The sequence below is a fragment of the Apteryx mantelli genome, chromosome 2 (assembly GCF_036417845.1).
Source record: "Apteryx mantelli isolate bAptMan1 chromosome 2, bAptMan1.hap1, whole genome shotgun sequence".
Lineage (NCBI taxonomy): Eukaryota > Metazoa > Chordata > Aves > Apterygiformes > Apterygidae > Apteryx > Apteryx mantelli.
This window is the reverse complement of record NC_089979.1, coordinates 622,403-640,223: the sequence shown is the minus strand read 5'-3', so window position 1 is coordinate 640,223 and position 17,821 is coordinate 622,403. Positions and strand designations below refer to the sequence as shown.

Genomic DNA, 17,821 nt, shown 5'->3' with positions numbered 1-17,821 from the left:
CTGCCCCACGCGCCGCAGCGCCAGGGCACAGGGATGCGGTGGGGGCGCTGGCGGCAGCACCCGGCGCGCCGGCAGCGAGGGAGGTGGGTCAGGAGCCGCCAGTGCGCCCCCGGCCGAGCCCCTCCCCGCCAAGGACCAGAGGAGCCCGGCGCTTCGCACATTCGCACTTTATTCGGACGCCCTAGGTACAGGTGAGCACAGCGACGGGGCGGCATGCAGCAGCGCAGGAGCCCCGGGGAAGGGCCGCGGGGGGGAGCGACGGGGACACGAGCAGCGGGGAAACCCCCGGCCCCCGGGGGAGCGCGCCCGGCCCGCGCAGCCCAGCAGCCGAGCCCCGGGCCGGGGGAGCGCGCTTGCCTGTGGTGCGGAGCCCAGCAGTCCCCGGGCTGCGGCCACGCCAGCCCCTGCCCGGCGTCCTCGGAGGGTGGCTGCGGGGAAAGGAAAGTCAAATCCGGCACAGGTCAACTAGACGGAGTTTTATTAACAGCGGGAGTCGGAGCCACAGAGCTGGGGCAAGAACAGAGCCTGCCGGCCCCGGGGGGAAGGGACCGGGCCTGCCGCGCTGCCCCGGCCCGGGAAGGGACAGGGACGGAGCTTTGCTCTCCGTGGGCACCGAGAGGAGGTGGGGGACCCTGCGGGGATGCTCTAGCCGTGACTGTGCCCAGCCCTGCTGAGGGGGCCTGTCACGGAGCCCCAGAGCTCAGGGCCCCCTCACCACGCCTGCCTGACGGCCAGGGAGCAGGACGCTGCCCTCAGCCCTCGCCGGAGCCTGGGGGGTTGTGGAGGAGCTGGTGGGCTGCCAGCGCCGACCCTGCGCAGCCGCGGGGAGAGCCCGGGGGCGCGGGGCAGAGTGCGCGCGCGCGCGTGGTGGGAGGAAGGACGGAGGGACGAGCGAGCTCCCCCACAGGCCGGGTGAGAAAGTGCTTCCAGTCTTCATTCAACGCAAGGAGGGACGGGACGTGCCTTATTCACAGCAGGGAAGAAGCAGAGGGTCTGGAGCAGGGAGCTGCCCGGGGGGCTGCTGCGGGGGGGCCGGGAGGGGCAGCACTCCCTGCAGCAAGGCATTTGCAGGCAAGCAGCGCCTGCCCCACGCAATGCCTCGCGGCAAGGGGTCAGAGCTGCCACCCCACAGCAGTGCAACACGGGCCCTCCTGCCTTGGGGGCACCTGTCCTCCCCACCCAGCCCAGCGAGCCCCTGCCAGTCCGGAGTCTTTCCCAGCAGGAGCCAGGGAGGCGGCTGGGGTCAAAGAAACTAGAACACGAGAACAGACAACGGGATGCAATGAGAACACCAAACAAAACCTGCTACGGGAGGGAGGGAGGGAGGGGCGAGGGGACCGTGACGCGCGCCGCGAGGGCTGGCGCGGGGCAGGGCTACTCGCAGCAGGAGGGACGCTACTCCTTGGCCCTGCCGATAATGGCCAGGATGTAGAGGAAGATGTTGATAATGTCTGTGTAGAGGTTGAGGGCGGCAAAGATGTACTCCTCGGGGCTGAGCGCCAGCTGCTTGTTCCCCAGGATCATCTGTGTGTCCACCGCCAGGAACTGCAAGAGAGGAGGCTGTCAGGCTGCGGTGGGTGCCGGGGGGCCGGCACGGGGCCGTGGGGAAGGCCAGGAACACCCCACGCCCAGCAAGGGCCGGCAGCAGCCGCACAAGTGGGTCACCGCTCACCGCCCAGAGCGCACCTACCCTCCCACCACAGCTCAGCTGGGCCCTGGGTCTGCACCACTTTCCCGTAGCCTGAACCCAAGGGGATCTCCCAGATGGCTCAGCCCCCAAGGGAAGCAACGGCAGCAGCCTCGCTCCCATGCTTGTGGTTCCCCCTCCAGGAAGCTGCTCCAGGAGGCAGGACAGGACACAACCTCCCTCCATGCCACATGAACACTCACGCAGGTGAAGAGCAGGGCCCCCAGGGAGGCGTAGATGATGTCCATGATGCGGTTCCGGATGAAGATACAGAGGATGGAGAAGAGGATGAGCACGACAAGGCAGATGATGAGCACGCCCCGGCACGAGGTGAAGTCGTACTTGGTCTGCGGGATATGGTCAGGGTTAGCAAGTCCACACGCGGGTGGGGTGGTCCCACAGGGCAGAGGAGAGCAGAGGGTCCCAACCACCCTCCCATCTGACCCAGGGGCTAGTCACCACTCGCCAGGCAGGTGCTGGTCACCCCGTTCACAGGGGAGGCCACGGCACAGCCAGACCTGGGACATCCCTCCCCCAGCACAGCCGTTTGCTCTAAGGAGCTCCTCTGCAGGACTGCTCTTCCAGCCCAAACCCAGCAGCTGGAAGACTCTTCCCAGCGCAGCCCCCAGGGGAAGCTGCCTTAGGAGCGCCCTGGCCCCAGCAGGGAGCTGGGGGAGCCTGCCCACCCGCCTGGCCCCGGAGCCCACCTGCAGGGAGAAGATGACGACAGTGAAGCAGACAACGACCGTGATGCCCACGGCCATGATGACAGCATCCGTGTTGTAGAAGCTGGCGATCATCCCCACCATGTAGGACAGGCTCACGGTCAGGATGGACTGGGGAGCAGACAGGCATCACGTTAGTTTGGCTCGGTCAGCTCTATCCGCCTCCACCCCCTTTACTGCCTGGTGTTACTCTGCCCATCGTGGCCAGAGCAGAGGGCCTGAGTCCACCTGGGCCACTTCTTCCCCAGGAGTGGAGCTCGACCTGGTCACGCTGCACCTCCCCGTGCGGAAGGGTGTCGAATGCCTTTTTTACAGGGCTCTCAGCTTCGACGTGTCTGGAGAGGGCGCTCTGCTCTCATCAGGACACAGTCACCCCCTCTCCATCGCCACCTGGGGACCCTGCCGGGATCTCACAAGCAGGCTGTGGGGCCTCGTGCTTCCCCAGGACCCTTGGGGGTGTGGGAGCCTGCGCTCCGTCTAGGAAGTCTTGGGCAGGGACAGCCCAGGGAGGGAGCTGCTCTCTCTGCCTCACGCTGCAGGCCCGCTGTGAGCAAGCTGTCGAGCGAGACGAGCGCAGCTGGAGCGGCCGAAAGCCGGGCTGCGCGTGGAGCGGCCGAGCCCCGAGGCCCTCGCACGGCGCTTACCAGGGCAACGAGGTTCCAGGGGTGCTTGCGGCGGAAGTCCCCGCAACAGCTGAGCACGATGAGGGAGATGAAGAAGACCGCGTAGGAGACGTAGTACGTCCAGACATTGTGTTTAACAAAGCCCTTCACCTCTGTCACGAAGGTGAACACGGCCACGAAGGAGAAGGTGACCGAGAGCTGCAGAGTCAGCACCAGGAACACCTGGGGGAACGGCGCCGGTCAGGAGGCCGCGGCCGGAGGGCCGGCCGACTGGAGGGAGGGGGGGGGGGCCGTGTGTGGCCCCCGGGCGGGCAGCCCCTACCTTGCGGATGAAGGCCTGCCGGATGCTCTTGTCGTCCCAGTGAGCGGTGGGGAAGTCCTGGTTGTCGTAGTAGGACGGCGGCCCGTCCTCGTGGTAGGTGCTGTGCAGGGGGGCTGCGGGGAGCGGAGAGGCGGGTGAAGGGGGCCGGCGGGGCCGTGACCCGCGCAGCAGCCTGGGGGGCCTGCCCCACACCCAGCAGCCCCGGGACGGGGACGGGGGGGCCTGTCCCATGCCCAGCGGCACATCGTGCCGCGCCGCGTCCCTGTGCTGCGGCCTGCCGGCCCCGGCCCTGCCGCAGCGCCGCCTCACCAACTCTGATGACCATGACGCCCGGCGTCCACGGCACGTGGCGGGGCCTCCCTCCATCCGGCGGCAGCCGAGGGCAGGGGAAGAGAAGAGATGTGCTGAGGGGCTGCGGGGCTGTGGGGCTGCCGGGGCTGTGGGGCCGGCGGGGCCGTGGGGCCGGAGGGGGTCAGCAAGCGGCGCCGCTGCCCCCCGCAGCCGGGCCTGGCCTGTGGCATCCGCTGCGGCAGCACCGCCGCACCCCGGGCACAGAATGTATATAGTGGTGCTATGGGGCACGGAGGGGGGCGGCCCCACGGCTGCCCCCTACCGGCGCTATGGGGCACTGAGGCTGCTAACTGCACCCCACGGCTGCCCCCTACCAGCGCTATGGGGCACTGAGGGCGCTCACTGCACCCCCCCCACGGCTGCCCCCTACCAGCGCTATGGGGCACTGAGGCTGCTCACTGCACACCCCCCCCCCCCCGCTGCCCCTAGCAACGCTATGGGGCACTGAGGCTGCTCACTGCACCCCCCCCCCCCCACAGCTGCCCCCTACCAGCGCTATGGGGCTCTGAGGCTGCTCACTGCACCCCACGGCTGCCCCCCAGCAGCGCTATGAGGCACTGAGGCTGCTCACTGCACCCCCATGGCTGCCCCCTAGCAGTGCTATGAGGCACTGAGGCTGCTCACTGCACCCCACAGCTGCCCCCTAGCAGCGCTATGGGGCACTGAGGCTGCTCACTGCACCCCACGGCTGCCCCTAGCAGCGCTATGGGGCACTGAGGCTGCTCACTGCACCCCACGGCTGCCCCTAGCAGTGCTATGGGGCACTGAGGCTGCTCACTGCACCCCTACGGCTGCCCCCTACCAGCGCTATGGGGCACTGAGGCTGCTCACTGCACCCCACGGCTGCCCCTAGCAGTGCTATGGGGCACTGAGGCTGCTCACTGCACCCCACGGCTGCCCCTAGCAGTGCTATGGGGCACTGAGGCTGCTCACTGCACCATGCCGTGCCCGGAGCTGTCCCGAGAGGAGCGCAGCGGGGATCCCCCGGAGAGTTCCCGTGCCCCAGCCCCCCTTTGCCCCCCTTTGCCCCCCCCGCCGCCCCCTTTCCCCCCCCCCCGCCACCCCCTCACTTACAGTCTTGGTCTCCGGGGACCATGGGCTGCGGCTGGGCGTAGGGCGGCTGGGCGTAGGGGCCCTGGGGGTAGGGCCCGGGCGGCGGGTAGGGGCCCTGGGGGTAGGGCATGGGGGGTGGGTAGGGCCCGGCGGCGGGGTAGGGCGCCGGCGCCTGGGGGAAGGCCGGCTGGCCGTAGGGCGCGGGGGCGAACTGGGGCTGCGCGTAGGGCGCCGTGGGGTAGGGGGGCTGCGCGTAGGCCGGGGGCGCCGGGGGCTGCGGCCCCGCCAAGCCGTCGCCCGTCACCAGGAAGCTCTTCTCGTGCGACATCTTCGCCGGCGCTGGGTGCAGGGCGCTGGGCGCTGGCTGCCGCTGCGGGAGGAGGCAGAGGGCAGAGTCAGGCCCGGCGCGGCCCCGCCGCCCAACTGCCCCCCGCAAGATGGCCGCCCCGGCGCGGCCGTCGCCATGGCAACCCCCACCCCCCCCCCACCCCCGTCATGGCTCCCCGGGCCCCGCGCGGTGCCCCCGGCGCTTTCACTTCTCTCGGCAGATGGGGCCCGGCCCAAGGGACGGCAGGAAGCCGCCTTCGGCCCTGCCAGGCTCCTCCGCGTGACCGCTCCGCTCCCTGCCCTACTTCCAGCCCGCCGCCGCCGCCGCCCCTGCCCGCCTCCAGGGACGGCGGGGGCCCGGGGGGGCCGCGGGGACGGCGGGGCCGTGGCTGCCTCCAGCCCCGGGGACGGGGGGGACAGTGGGGGGACAGCAGGGCCATGGCCACCTCCAGCCCTGGGGCCACGGGGACGGGGGGGCAGCGGGGGCCGTGGGGACAGTGGGGCCATGGCCGCCTCCAGCCCCAGGGCCATGGGGACGGGGGGGACAGTGGGGGCCGGGGGGACGGTGGTGGCAGTGACGGGGGGGGCCATGGCCGCCTCCAGCCCCAGGGGGCCGTGGTGACAGTGGGGCCAGGGGGCCATAACTGGCCTCCAGCTGCCACCGTGCCTTGTGCCCCCCATGCTGCTCCCCGTCCCCCCCAGCCCCCCATCGCCCCTGTGCCCCCATGCTGCTCCTTGTCCCCCCCAGCCCCATGTCCCCCCCGCGTCCCCACGCCGCTCCCTGTCCCCCCCCTCCGCGTCCCACCGCACCCCCCTTGCCCCAGGGCGCCCCGCAGGCAGGACGAGGCCCACGGCAGCCGTCCCCACCCCTGCGGCCCCCCGCGCCCAGCCGCCTCCACCGGGGGCTGGCGTGGCAGCGGCAGCGGCGGCGGCAGCTCCCGCGTCACCCCGCGGCGGCACGTGCCGCGGCGTCACCCAGCCGCCCCCCGCGCGCCTTCCCCCGTGCTCAGCACCCCCGGACGGCGGGTCCCGGCACGGAGCCCCCCCGGCTCCGGAGCCGCTGGAGCTCGGAGGTGCCCCGCTCCGCGCCGCGGCCTCCCGGTACGCACCGGCTGCCCCGCTGGCACCGCGCGGCTCGACGGGGAGCTGGCGCAACCTGGCCGGGCCGAGACGCCGGCGACCGCGATCCTGCGCGGTGACTCGGATTACAAAACCAGGCAGCGGTGGGAGTGGCGGCTCCCGGCCTTCCTTCTGCGGTAAACACCCTCCTCCCGCCGCAAGGAAAAAGCCCCCGCCACCGAGGGGAGGACAGGCGCCCGCGCCCAGCCTCCGCCGGCAGCCGCCTCCGGAGCCTCCGCTCCCGGCCTCCCTCACTGGCGCAATCCGGCGACGCCGGGGCCTGGCGCTCCGGGGAGACCCGCGGCGCGCAGACCGCCACCGGCCGCCACGTCCCCGCAGCCCGGCCATCCCCGGGGCAGGGAAAGGTGCCCGCGAGCCGGGAATTGCCCAGGGAACGCCGGGGCCGAGCGACGTGCTGGGGAGCATGGCGGCTCCGGCCGGCGGCGGGAGCGAGGGAGGACGGAGCGAGGGCTCCCGCCGGCAGCGGTCCTGACACCGTGCTGCCTGTAGCGCCCGGCTCCGGCGGATGGCGCCGGGGAGGGATGAGAGGGCCCTTTCCGAGGGGCGCGCGGACACGAATAGGCTCAGCGCCGCATCCCGTGCTATCCTGCACCCGCTGCCCCAAGCCACGGAGACGGAGACTCCTTCCGTGCGCCAGCTCGGCGGGAAGGCGGAGCGCAGACCCGGAGGGGCTGGGGCGCGTGGGAACGTGGCTCCCGGAGCACACGGCTTTCCTGGGAGCAGCCAATAAGCGGCTTTGCCCTAACGCTCTGTAATTCCCCAGCACGGTCTATTTACGGCATCAGAAATCCTAATCCCGTCACCTCTCCAGCTGCGGGACACACATAGCCCGGAGCGGGGCCAGGCATCACTCCAGGAGCCCGGAGCGGGACCAGGCATCACCCGGGACCCCGGCTCTCTCCAGGCAGTCCCCGGCACAGCCGAGCGGGGCAGGAGGAAGGGCCGAGCGGACCAAGCCGCTGCAGGTCAGCCCTGCTGTGGCTCCGGCCCGTCCCCCCGGCTGCACCCGGGGCCGGCAGCGCACACGTCCGCGCCAGCCCCGGCCGCCTCCGAGGCCGGACTGCGGCAAAGGGCGGCTGGAAGCGCGGCCAGGGCCTCGCCGCTGCGAGGGAGCCGCTTGCCAGGGACGGGGGGGAGCGCGCCATGGCGCTGCGGAGCCAAGGGACGCCCTGCCAGCGCTTGCCCCGGACGCTGCCTGCATGCAGATGCCGGAGGGAGCTGCAGGGCGCTCCGGAGGCGGCGGCGGGTCCCGCCGCGGCAGCGAGGAGGGCGCCTGACAGCGAGGCACGGGCAGGGGAGGCCGGGGCCCAAACTGACCAGCTGGTCGAGCCGGCGGGTCTAATTATAGCAGCTTTCATTAGCGCCCGCGCGGCTCTTCCTGCGTCAGTGGGTTTCCAATAGAGCCGGGAGAGCTGCTCGGGGCTGAGCTCAGCACGGTGCCAGGCTGATGGAGTTACCCACACGCGGCAACCTCCGAGGGCTGCCGGGGAGCCACGTCTGCCGGGAACGGCCCCATCCCGCCGGGCAGCGGTCTGCACCGGGAAGGGGAACGCGCGGCAGCAGCTGCCGCAGCAGCGCGCACCCCCGGGCCAGGAGTCGGACGTGGGAGCGCTGACGATGCCGCGGCCAGCTGGCGCGCTCCGGCGCCGTCTTCCCGCGCAGGCATGCCGGAGCTCGGCACGGAGGCGCCCGACGCTGCCCGAGGCCGTGCTGGGCGCCAGCACAGGGACAGCCACGATCTGGGCCTGCGGCGCCCGCCCGGGCCCCCAGCACGGATCGGAGACCGAGCTCCCCCTCCCCCACGGCTCCTCCGAGCGCAGGATCTCGCCGCCCCCTCGCCGAGAGGTTTCCCTGGAGAAACGCCTCCATGCCGCCTCCGGCGCAGGCTGCTGAGCGAGGAGAAGCCAGCTGCCCTGCGGCGAGCGCGCTGCGCCCAGACTGTGACACCCGCGCCGCGGGAGTGGGGGGGGGGGGACGCTGCCGCCCCCCTGCCCTGCAGCTGGGTCCCCGGCGGGGCTCGGGGACCGGCCAGGGGCTGCGCGGACCCAGGGGCCGCGGGGAGCAGCTGCAGCACGGGGTGCCTGCACCTGCCCGCCCTCCCCTGGGGCAATAACGACGCGAGGCGACATCCCTCCGCGGCACTGCCAGCCAGAGCAGCCCGGCCGGAGGGGCAAACCCTGCCGGCACGGCCCGGGATCCTGCTGCTGCTGCCCCCAGCCTGCGCTGGCAGCACGTGCGCTCCCCTCCCGGGCGCTGCAGAAAGCTGCATTGCTGCACAGGCACACGCTCCTCTGCAGCGCTGGCGGCCGAGCGAGCGGGCGGGCGGGCGGCACGGGGAGCCCGCCTGCTCGGAGGGCGGCCTGGCAGCGTTCCCACGCCGTTGACCCGGCCTAGGACCCCCCCCCGGCTCCGTGCCCCCCTGCAGCCCTGCAAACTGCTCGCCCGTGCCTGACTGTGCTGGGCCCCCTGCATTCATCCAGCTGCCATCGAGGCTGCTCCTTGACCGGCATGCCGCGCCGTGGCGCTCCGGGCACGGGATGACCGGGGCCGTGGGCCCCCGGGAATTGCATAATGCAGCGCGTGCCCAGGAACAGGCGCGAGCAGCAATACACGGCGCGGGGTGAGCGCTGCCCCAAACGCCGCCTGGAGCACCCCAGCTCCGCAGCCGGGGAGGCGCGAGGGACCCCGGGACGATGTGTCGCCCTGTGGGGTGGCTGCTGCAGGAGGCCCGGAGCAGGAGGGAGGCTGCGGGGCGACGCGGCGGGGCGCTTCCCTGATGGCACCGGAGGGACCGCGGAGGGAGCATGCGGGGCCGGGGGGCCGGGGGCACCGGGTCCCCCAGGGCAGAGCCCTGCCAACCCCACAGCACCAGGCCCCACACACCCACTCCAGGTGCATTACCCCCCCCCCCCGGTACGTTACGTCCCCCTCGGTACGCCCGGCCCGGTGCATTACCGGTCGTCCCCCGGTACACGGAGCCCGGTGCATTCCCCCCCCCTCCCCGGTACGCCCGGCCCGGTGCATAACTGGGGCCTCCCGAGAGCATGAGCCGCTCCACTGCGGTGCACGCAGCCCCCCTGCACCAGAGCACGGTGCTGGTGCATTATCCGCCCCCGGTACGCCCGGCTCGGTGCATTACCCCCCCTCCCGTCCCCCAATACAGCCAGGCCCAGTCCCGGCCCGGTGCACACACCCCCCCCCCCGTAGCCGCTCACCGGGCCGCGCCGCTCCGGGCCGTGCACAGCGCTCCGCTCCGCTCCGCTCCGCTCCCGGCCTGCCGCTGCGGGGCGGGGCCGCCGGAGCCGGGGGGCGGGGCCGAGGGGAGGCGGGGCGGGGCCTTGCGGGGGGGGGCGTTAGTGCGTGCACCCCCGGGACCAACGGGACCCCGTGTATATGCACCCCCGGTACTGATGGGTCCCATGCATGCACCCCCGGTACTGATGGGTCCCGTGCATGCACCCCCGGGACCAACGGGCCCCCGTGCATATGCACCCCTGGTACTGATGGGTCCTGTGCATGTGCACCCCCGGTACTAATGGGCCCCCGTGCATGCACCCCCGGGACCAACAGGACCCCGTGCATGCAGCCCTGGGACCAACAGGCCCTGTGCATTCACCCCCAGCACTAACAGGACCCTGTGCATGCAGCCCTGGGACCAACGGGCCCCATGCATGCACCCCCAGGCCTAATGGCCCCCCCAGTGCATGCATACCCCCTTCCAGTACTAATGGTACCTCCCCCCTGTGCGTGCAGCCCCCTGGTACTGACGACCCCCCCCATGCATGCACCCCTCCAGGTCCTAACAGTCCCCCTGTGCATGCCCCCCCCGATCCTAATGCCTCCCCACCCCCCCCATCCATGCACCCCCCTGATCCAAATGGGCACCCCCATGCATGCACCCCTGTGTTACTACTCCCCCCCCGTGTGCATGCACCCCCCAGTACTAATGGCCCCCCAGTATATGCATACCCCTCCAGTAGTAGCAGCCTCCCAGTGTGTGCTCTCCCCCCCCCGGCATGGCCCCCCCCATACAGGCACTCCCATGGTACTACCAGCCCCCCCCATGCATGCATCCTCCCCCAGTACTGCTGGCTCCCCCCACGCATGCACCCCCCCATGCTGCCACCTGCCCCCCCCGTGCATGTAGCCCCCCAGCACAGCCCCTCTGGGGCAGCGCAGCCCCCCGCTTCCCTGGTGCATCCCCCCGCCACGCGCGCGCCCTCTCCCCCGCCGCGCTGCCCCCAGCACCTGCACGGCCAGGCCAGGTGCTTCTGCCCCCGCTCTGGGGAGCAGCCCTGGGCGCGTTTCCCGGCGCTGGAGTATCGCCGTGCCCTTTGGACCCGTGTCAGCCCTCGGCAGCCGTGTCCTGCAGCGAGGCGTCCCCACCCGGCTGCGCCCCAGCGCAGAGCCGCCGGCTCGGCCGGCACCGGAGCTGCCTCCCGCCGCTTTCCATCGGCAGCCCCGGGTCCATGCGGTGACATCCCTGGATCTGTGCAGCAACATCCCCGGGTCCCTGTGGTGACATCCCTGGCTCCATGCGGTGACATCCCCGGGTCCACGTGGCGGAGGGACGGAGCAGCCGCCCCGCTCTCCAGGCCGTGCAGGCTGCACGTCTCCCAGCCCCAGCTAATTGCCCTCGGGGCTAATAAAGCAAATCCCTTCGTGGCTGTGACAAGGCTCCGCTGCTGCGGCGATGTCCTCCGCAGGCCCCACGCCGACGCTGCGCCGCCCGCGCTTTCTCCTAGTGTTTCCTCTGCCCTGTCCCTCCCTGGGAGAGCTTCAGCGTTTTGCTGTTGCCCAGCCCCAAACGGAGAGGCCGACGGGGAGGAGAGGCGTCGGACGCCGTTTGGGGACGGGTCTCTGCAGCCCGTCCCCTCGCCGGGCCCCCGTGGCTCTCACGGGACGAGGGATGCAGGAGAGGACATCCCTGCCCAGTCCCACGCGCATCTGTGCACCGCTCCGATCCCTTGGACATGCCGAGACTCTCCTTCACCACTCGTGGCTGCAAGTCCCTTGCCTGCCATGACCGCGAAGCAGGCAAGGGAGGGTCGGATACGGGTGCGGAGAGACACTCACGGTTCATGAGGGGTTAAACAGGACAGGTTTAATGAAGGGAACCCCGGGAAGCCCCGGGAACCGTGCCGAGGGGTCGCCGATGGGAGGCTGCTGGACATGCAGGTCGGACGCACAGGCTGGACGCACGGACACGACTTCCCCGCTGTTCCCAAGGGCCCCTTAAATCTGCTGGAAGTGTTTCCTTTTCTCAGCTGCGCCAGCCTTGAGCAGCTGCTGCCCGGGAGCAGCTGGACGTTGTGGACAAAACGGTGCATGCACGCCTGGTTCCGATGGGGACTTGGTCAGCGGGTCGTGTCACACGCTGGGGCTGCTGCCACCTACTCTGCCGGTCGCTGACCCCTCGCCAGATCTTCCCCACGTGCCCTCACCGCACTCCAGCCCTTGACTGACAGAGACGCGGTGTTGGTGCCACCGGTGTGGGGACAAGGTTCAGACGTGCCTTCCTGGTATTAGGCTAAGTAAACAGCTAAGGTGTACAAGCAACTAAATCCTAGTGAATATATATATATATAGTAAGTTATAACACGTATGCCCACAAAACTGATCAGCGCAGAAGACCGGGAGCACAACGCATTTTCCCCGTAGTCCTAAGTTGCACAGCCGTGATGACAGTCACTGCCAGGGGTTGTCCCGCACTGACTCTTCGGACTTTATATCGTGTAGTCCTTGAAGTAGGCTCTTTATCTGGTGGGTGTTGGGTTCGATGCGCTCACCGCAGTTCCGTCGGTGCCCCAGCTGCCGTCAGGGTGCAGGGTTAGGATGGAGGGCAGCAATGTCGCGGCTCTGCTCAGCGCATTCATCAGGTCACGGCTCTCTGGGCAAAAGTTTCCCAGAGGGGACATGGACTGGGACACTTTCCCCTTTGATTAGTCCCAGGTGGGTGTCTCCTGGCCCATCAGCAATGCTTTCCCCTTCCGACTGTTCGGATTTAGCCAGATCAGGCTCCCACACAGCACGACCTGGAGACCTGAAACCTCCCGGCTGCTGGCTGGGCCGCAAAGAATCTCCTTCCTGGGTAGGGGGGACCCTTATCCGCTCGCATATCAATTGGGGTATTCGGTCTCCCTGCGCACATCGCAGGGGTTGGGATCTGGTGTAATGAATCACGACCTTCACCTCCTTAAGGCAGCTCAAGTCAATGACTCCTGCCTCGATGCCCCCCCTCCTGGAGAGCTAAGCTATTGCAGGGCAGCACGCGACCATAACACCCTTGAAATATGCTGATGGCCGACACCATACTCACGAGATGACGGCTCTCCCGTTCCAGGGTTATTTCTTTGCGTGGCAGTCGCAGACCCAACCCTGCACTGCCGGGCAAGGCTCGCACGGGGAGGCAGGCTTGGGGGTGCAGCCGTTGCACCCTAAGCACACGCGGCCGCTCGATGGATTCCCCTTTGAAACGAGCATACAGGGTAGAGCCACACAGCGGTCGGTCACTGAGGCAGGCAGTTGCCTGACAAATGCTTTTGCTCCAGCCCGTGAGGGTACCAGGAGGGGACAGTTTGCACAGCTGCTCTTCGAGCAGCCTGTTCACTCACTCTACCAATCCTGCCCCTTACAGATGGTGGGGTACGTGATACGTCCAGGCTATTCCTTGCTCTCCGGCCCAATTTTGAATGTCATTCCCTGTAAAATGAGTGCCCTGATCACTTTGGACTTCCACTGGGAAACGATATAACCCAATCAAGCCTTCTAATGCCTTAATGGTGTGAGCCTGGGCAGCTGCAGCGCAGGAGTGGGTGTACAACAGACCAGAGCAGGCATCTACAGCGGTCAGGACATACCTGTGCCGCTGGCTCTCCGGTAAGGGTCCAATAGAATCAATTTGCCAGACGTACCCAGGCTTTGGTCCTCTGCGGATATAATGTTTTTTGGTCCACAACTGCTGTGGAGCTAAGTGGGTACAAGGGGGGCAATGCTGCCTGGCCTGTTTTTGTGCCGCTGGCAGCTCCCGCTCCGTGCACGCTGCCGGCGGGGCAGTGGGTGTTGCGGGTCCCCCCTGCGCTCTCCGGGCTGCTCGCCGCGCTCCCCCAGCCCCGGGGGCTGCGTGCGCTGCTCCGGCTGCAGCTGCAGCCACCGTTGGAGCAGCCCTGCACCGGGTTCGCCGTCCGCCTCCCCCCGTGGCACGGTGGCTCGCAGCAGGTCTGGGAACACAGTGCCGCGACTCGCCCTTTCCTTCTGCGTCGTGTTTATCCGCCTGTTTCCCGACTTCTTATCTCTGCTAGCAGAGGACGCCTCTGCTAACCGAGATAGCAGCGCTGCGACTTCCCCCACCGTGCCCGTCCCACCCCCGATCGCAGGTAGCTGCTGCAGGGCGCGGAGGGTGTCGCGCAGCCCGGGGTCCCGGGGCAGAGCCCCCCCCCACCGAGCTCCTCTCCAGCAAAATAAACCGCATCTGCCCCATCGTCCCGCAGCCTCAACAGCCGCTCTAACCAACAGCCCTTCCCGGGGCTGCTGCGGGTAGCGTCCCTGCACATCCTGCTGCAGCTCCGATGCTGTAAAATCACCAGCAGTTGCGGTCCCTTGCAGATGGGCTGCGTTCGGCCCGGTGAGCCGCTGTTCTGCCACCGGCCGGGCAGCTGCCGCCCCCTCATGCTCTGATGGGGGGAGTCCCAGATGTTTCCATCCCAAGTTTCCGGATCCCAAACCATTTTTTGCACCAACGCCCGCAGCACCAGGGGAGGGACCTCTTGCCGCCCCCCTGTTGCTGCTGGTGGTTTGTAATGAGGGCAGCCACAACGGCACACCGGTGCTGCAGCTTCCCAGCTCGACCCGCGGTTGCAGTTGCAACCTCCCGGGTCATTTCTCGAGCCTCCTTAGCAGCTGCGAGATCACTTCCCAACTGCCTAATTCACTGGCGCTGTGTCAACAGCACCTTGCCCAGGGTGCGGAGCGCAGGCAGCAGGATCCACCCCAGATCCCCGCTGCCTTTCGCGCCGCTGGCCCTGCTTTTCCAGCTGGAGCTTGGAGACCAGCTCCACGTGCCGCTCCGGGGATCCCCCCGGCTCGCTCTCCAGCTCCGGCTGTGCTGCAGGGGTGATCCATCCCTTGCGAGCCATGGGTTCCCACCGACCTGGAGCGGCCACCCAGGAACGCGGCTCCCTGCCTCCCCCTTGTCCTCTCGCCCCAAAGAGGCATCTCCACACCGGTACCCGCTGGCCGCGCCAAATGTGACCGTGAGGCGGGCAAGGGAGGGTCAGATACTGGCAGAAGGCCACACTCACGGTTCATGAGGGGTTAAACAGGACAGGTTTAATGAAGGGAACCCCGGGAAGCCCCGGGAACCGCGCCGAGGGGTCGCCGATGGGAGGCTGCTGGACATGCAGGTCGGACGCACAGGCTGGATGCACGGACACGACTTCCCCGCTGTTCCCAAGGGCCCCTTAAATCTGCTGGAAGTGTTTCCTTTTCTCAGCTGCGCCAGCCTTGAGCAGCTGCTGCCCGGGAGCAGCTGGACGTTGTGGACAAAACGGTGCATGCACGCCTGGTTCCGATGGGGACTTGGTCAGCGGGTCGTGTCACACGCTGGGGCTGCTGCCACCTACTCTGCCGGTCGCTGACCCCTCGCCAGATCTTCCCCACGTGCCCTCACCGCACTCCAGCCCTTGACTGACAGAGACGCGGTGTTGGTGCCACCGGTGTGGGGACAAGGTTCAGACGTGCCTTCCCGGTATTAGGCTAAGTAAACAGCTAAGGTGTACAAGCAACTAAATCCTAGTGAATATATATATATAGTAATTTATAACACGTATGCCCACAAAACTGATCAGCGCAGAAGACCGGGAGCACAGCGCATTTTCCCCGTAGTCCTAAATTGCACAGCCGTGATGACAGTCACTGCCAGGGGTTGTCCCGCACTGACTCTTCGGACTTTACATCGTGTAGTCCTTGAAGAAGGCTCTTTATCTGGTGGGTGTTGGGTTCGATGCGCTCACCGCAGTTCCGTCGGTGCCCCAGCTGCCGTCAGGGTGCAGGGTTAGGATGGAGGGCAGCAATGTCGCGGCTCTGCTCAGCGCATTCATCAGGTCACGGCTCTCTGGGCAAAAGTCTCCCAGAGGGGACATGGACTGGGACACTTTCCCCTTTGATTAGTCCCAGGTGGGTGTCTCCTGGCCCATCAGCAATGCTTTCCCCTTCCGACTGTTCGGATTTAGCCAGATCATGCTCCCACACAGCACAACCTGGAGACCCGAAACCTCCCTGCTGCTGGCCCGGCTGCAAAGAATCTCCTTCCTGGGTAGGGGGGACCCTTATCCGCTCGCATATCAATTGGGGTATTCGGTCTCCCTGCGCACATCGCAGGGGTTGGGATCTGGTGTAATGAATCACGACCTTCACCTCCTTAAGGCAGCTCAAGTCAATGACTCCTGCCTCGATGCCCCCCCTCCTGGAGAGCTAAGCTATTGCAGGGCACCACGCGACCATAACACCCTTGAGGTATGCTGATGGCCAGCTCCATACTCACGAGATGATGGCTCTCCCGTTCCAGGGTTATTTCTTTGTGTGGCAGTCGCAGACCCAACCCTGCACTCCCAGGCATGGCTCGCACGGGGAGGCAGGCTTGGGGGTGCAGCCGTTGCACCCTAAGCACACGCGGCCGCTCGATGGATTCCCCTTTGAAACGAGCATACGGGGTAGAGCCACACAGCGGTCGGTCACTGAGGCAGGCAGTTGCCTGACAAATGCTTTTGCTCCAGCCCGTGAGGGTACCAGGAGGGGCAGTTTGCACAGCTGCTCTTCGAGCAGCCTGTTCACTCACTCTACCAATCCTGCCCCTTGCCGATGGTGGGGTACGTGATACGTCCAGGCTATTCCTTGCTCTCCGGCCCAATTTTGAATGTCATTCCCTGTGAAATGAGTGCCCTGATCACTTTGGACTTCCACTGGGAAACCATATAACCCAATCAAGCCTTCTAATGCCTTAATGGTGTGAGCCTGGGCAGCTGCAGCGCAGGAGTGGGTGTACAACAGACCAGAGCAGGCATCTACAGCGGTCAGGACATACCTGTGCCGCTGGCTCTCCGGTAAGGGTCCAATAGAATCAATTTGCCAGACGTACCCAGGCTTTGGTCCTCTGCGGATATAATGCTTTTTGGTCCACAACTGCTGTGGAGCTAAGCGGGTACAAGGGGGGCAACGCTGCCTGGCCTGTTTTTGTGCCGCTGGCAGCTCCCGCTCCGTGCACGCTGCCGGCGGGGCAGTGGGTGCTGCGGGTCCCCCCTGTGCTCTCTGGGCTGCTCGCCACGCTCCCCCAGCCCCGGGGGTTGCGTGCGCTGCTCCGGCTGCAGCTGCAGCCACCGTTGGAGCAGCCCCGTGCTGGGTTCGCCGTCCGCCTCCCCCCGTGGCACGGCGGCTCGCAGCAGGTCTGGGAACACAGTGCCGCGACTCGCCCTTTCCTTCTGCGTCGTGTTTATCCGCCTGTTTCCCGACTTCTTATCTCTGCTAGCAGAGGACGCCTCTGCTAACCGAGATAGCAGCGCTGCGACTTCCCCCACCGTGCCCGTCCCACCCCCGATCGCAGGTAGCTGCTGCAGGGCGCGGAGGGTGTCGCGCAGCCCGGGGTCCCGGGGCAGAGCCCCCCCCCACCGAGCTCCTCTCCAGCAAAATAAACCGCATCTGCCCCATCGTCCCGCAGCCTCAACAGCCGCTCTAACCAACAGCCCTTCCCGGGGCTGCTGCGGGTAGCGTCCCTGCACATCCTGCTGCAGCTCCGATGCTGTAAAATCACCAGCAGTTGCGGTCCCTTGCAGATGGGCTGCGTTCGGCCCGGTGAGCCGCTGTTCTGCCACCGGCCGGGCAGCTGCCGCCCCCTCATGCTCTGATGGGGGGAGTCCCAGATGTTTCCATCCCAAGTTTCCGGATCCCAAACCATTTTTTGCACCAACGCCCGCAGCACCAGGGGAGGGACCTCTTGCCGCCCCCCTGTTGCTGCTGGTGGTTTGTAATGAGGGCAGCCACAACGGCACACCGGTGCTGCAGCTTCCCAGCTCGACCCGCGGTTGCAGTTGCAACCTCCCGGGTCATTTCTCGAGCCTCCTTAGCAGCTGCGAGATCACTTCCCAACTGCCTAATTCACTGGCGCTGTGTCAACAGCACCTTGCCCAGGGTGCGGAGCGCAGGCAGCAGGATCCACCCCAGATCCCCGCTGCCTTTCGCGCCGCTGGCCCTGCTTTTCCAGCTGGAGCTTGGAGACCAGCTCCACGTGCCGCTCCGGGGATCCCCCCGGCTCGCTCTCCAGCTCCGGCTGTGCTGCAGGGGTGATCCATCCCTTGCGAGCCATGGGTTCCCACCGACCTGGAGCGGCCACCCAGGAACGCGGCTCCCTGCCTCCCCCTTGTCCTCTCGCCCCAAAGAGGCATCTCCACACCGGTACCCGCTGGCCGCGCCAAATGTGACCGCGAGGCGGGCAAGGGAGGGTCAGATACTGGCAGAAGGCCACACTCACGGTTCATGAGGGGTTAAACAGGACAGGTTTAATGAAGGGAACCCCGGGAAGCCCCGGGAACCGTGCCGAGGG

General features: G+C 67.9%; 1 protein-coding gene across 3 annotated transcripts; it reads right to left on the bottom strand.

Moving 5' to 3' along the window:
• Nucleotides 1-461: 461 nt before the first annotated feature.
• GRINA (glutamate ionotropic receptor NMDA type subunit associated protein 1) lies at nucleotides 462-9,535 on the bottom strand. 3 transcript variants are annotated; one of them, XM_067290048.1, is made up of 8 exons: nucleotides 9,444-9,535; nucleotides 4,783-5,131; nucleotides 3,667-3,717; nucleotides 3,358-3,470; nucleotides 3,057-3,257; nucleotides 2,395-2,523; nucleotides 1,891-2,034; nucleotides 462-1,545 (listed from the first exon to the last, which is right to left on the bottom strand). In XM_067290048.1, exons 2-8 carry the CDS (start codon nucleotides 5,087-5,089, stop codon nucleotides 1,396-1,398), a joined length of 1,095 nt encoding a protein of 364 aa, XP_067146149.1. In that variant the 5' UTR covers nucleotides 5,090-5,131; nucleotides 9,444-9,535; the 3' UTR covers nucleotides 462-1,395. The 3 variants fall into 3 exon arrangements, with proteins under 3 accessions (XP_067146149.1, XP_067146150.1, XP_067146151.1); XM_067290049.1 differs by lacking the exon at nucleotides 9,444-9,535 and adding an exon at nucleotides 6,198-6,402; XM_067290050.1 differs by lacking the exon at nucleotides 3,667-3,717.
• Nucleotides 9,536-17,821: the final 8,286 nt, after the last annotated feature.

Excerpts from the sequence above, each read along its gene's own strand:
- GRINA (XM_067290048.1), bottom strand. The coding sequence starts at position 5,089 with ATGTCGCACGAGAAGAGCTTCCTGGTGACGGGCGACGGCTTGGCGGGG. Across the intron at positions 3,258-3,357 it reads GGCAGGCCTTCATCCGCAAG|GTGTTCCTGGTGCTGACTCT; the intron begins GTAGGGGCTGCC and ends CCGTTCCCCCAG. Across the intron at positions 1,546-1,890 it reads GGGCCCTGCTCTTCACCTGC|TTCCTGGCGGTGGACACACA; the intron begins GTGAGTGTTCAT and ends CCTCTCTTGCAG.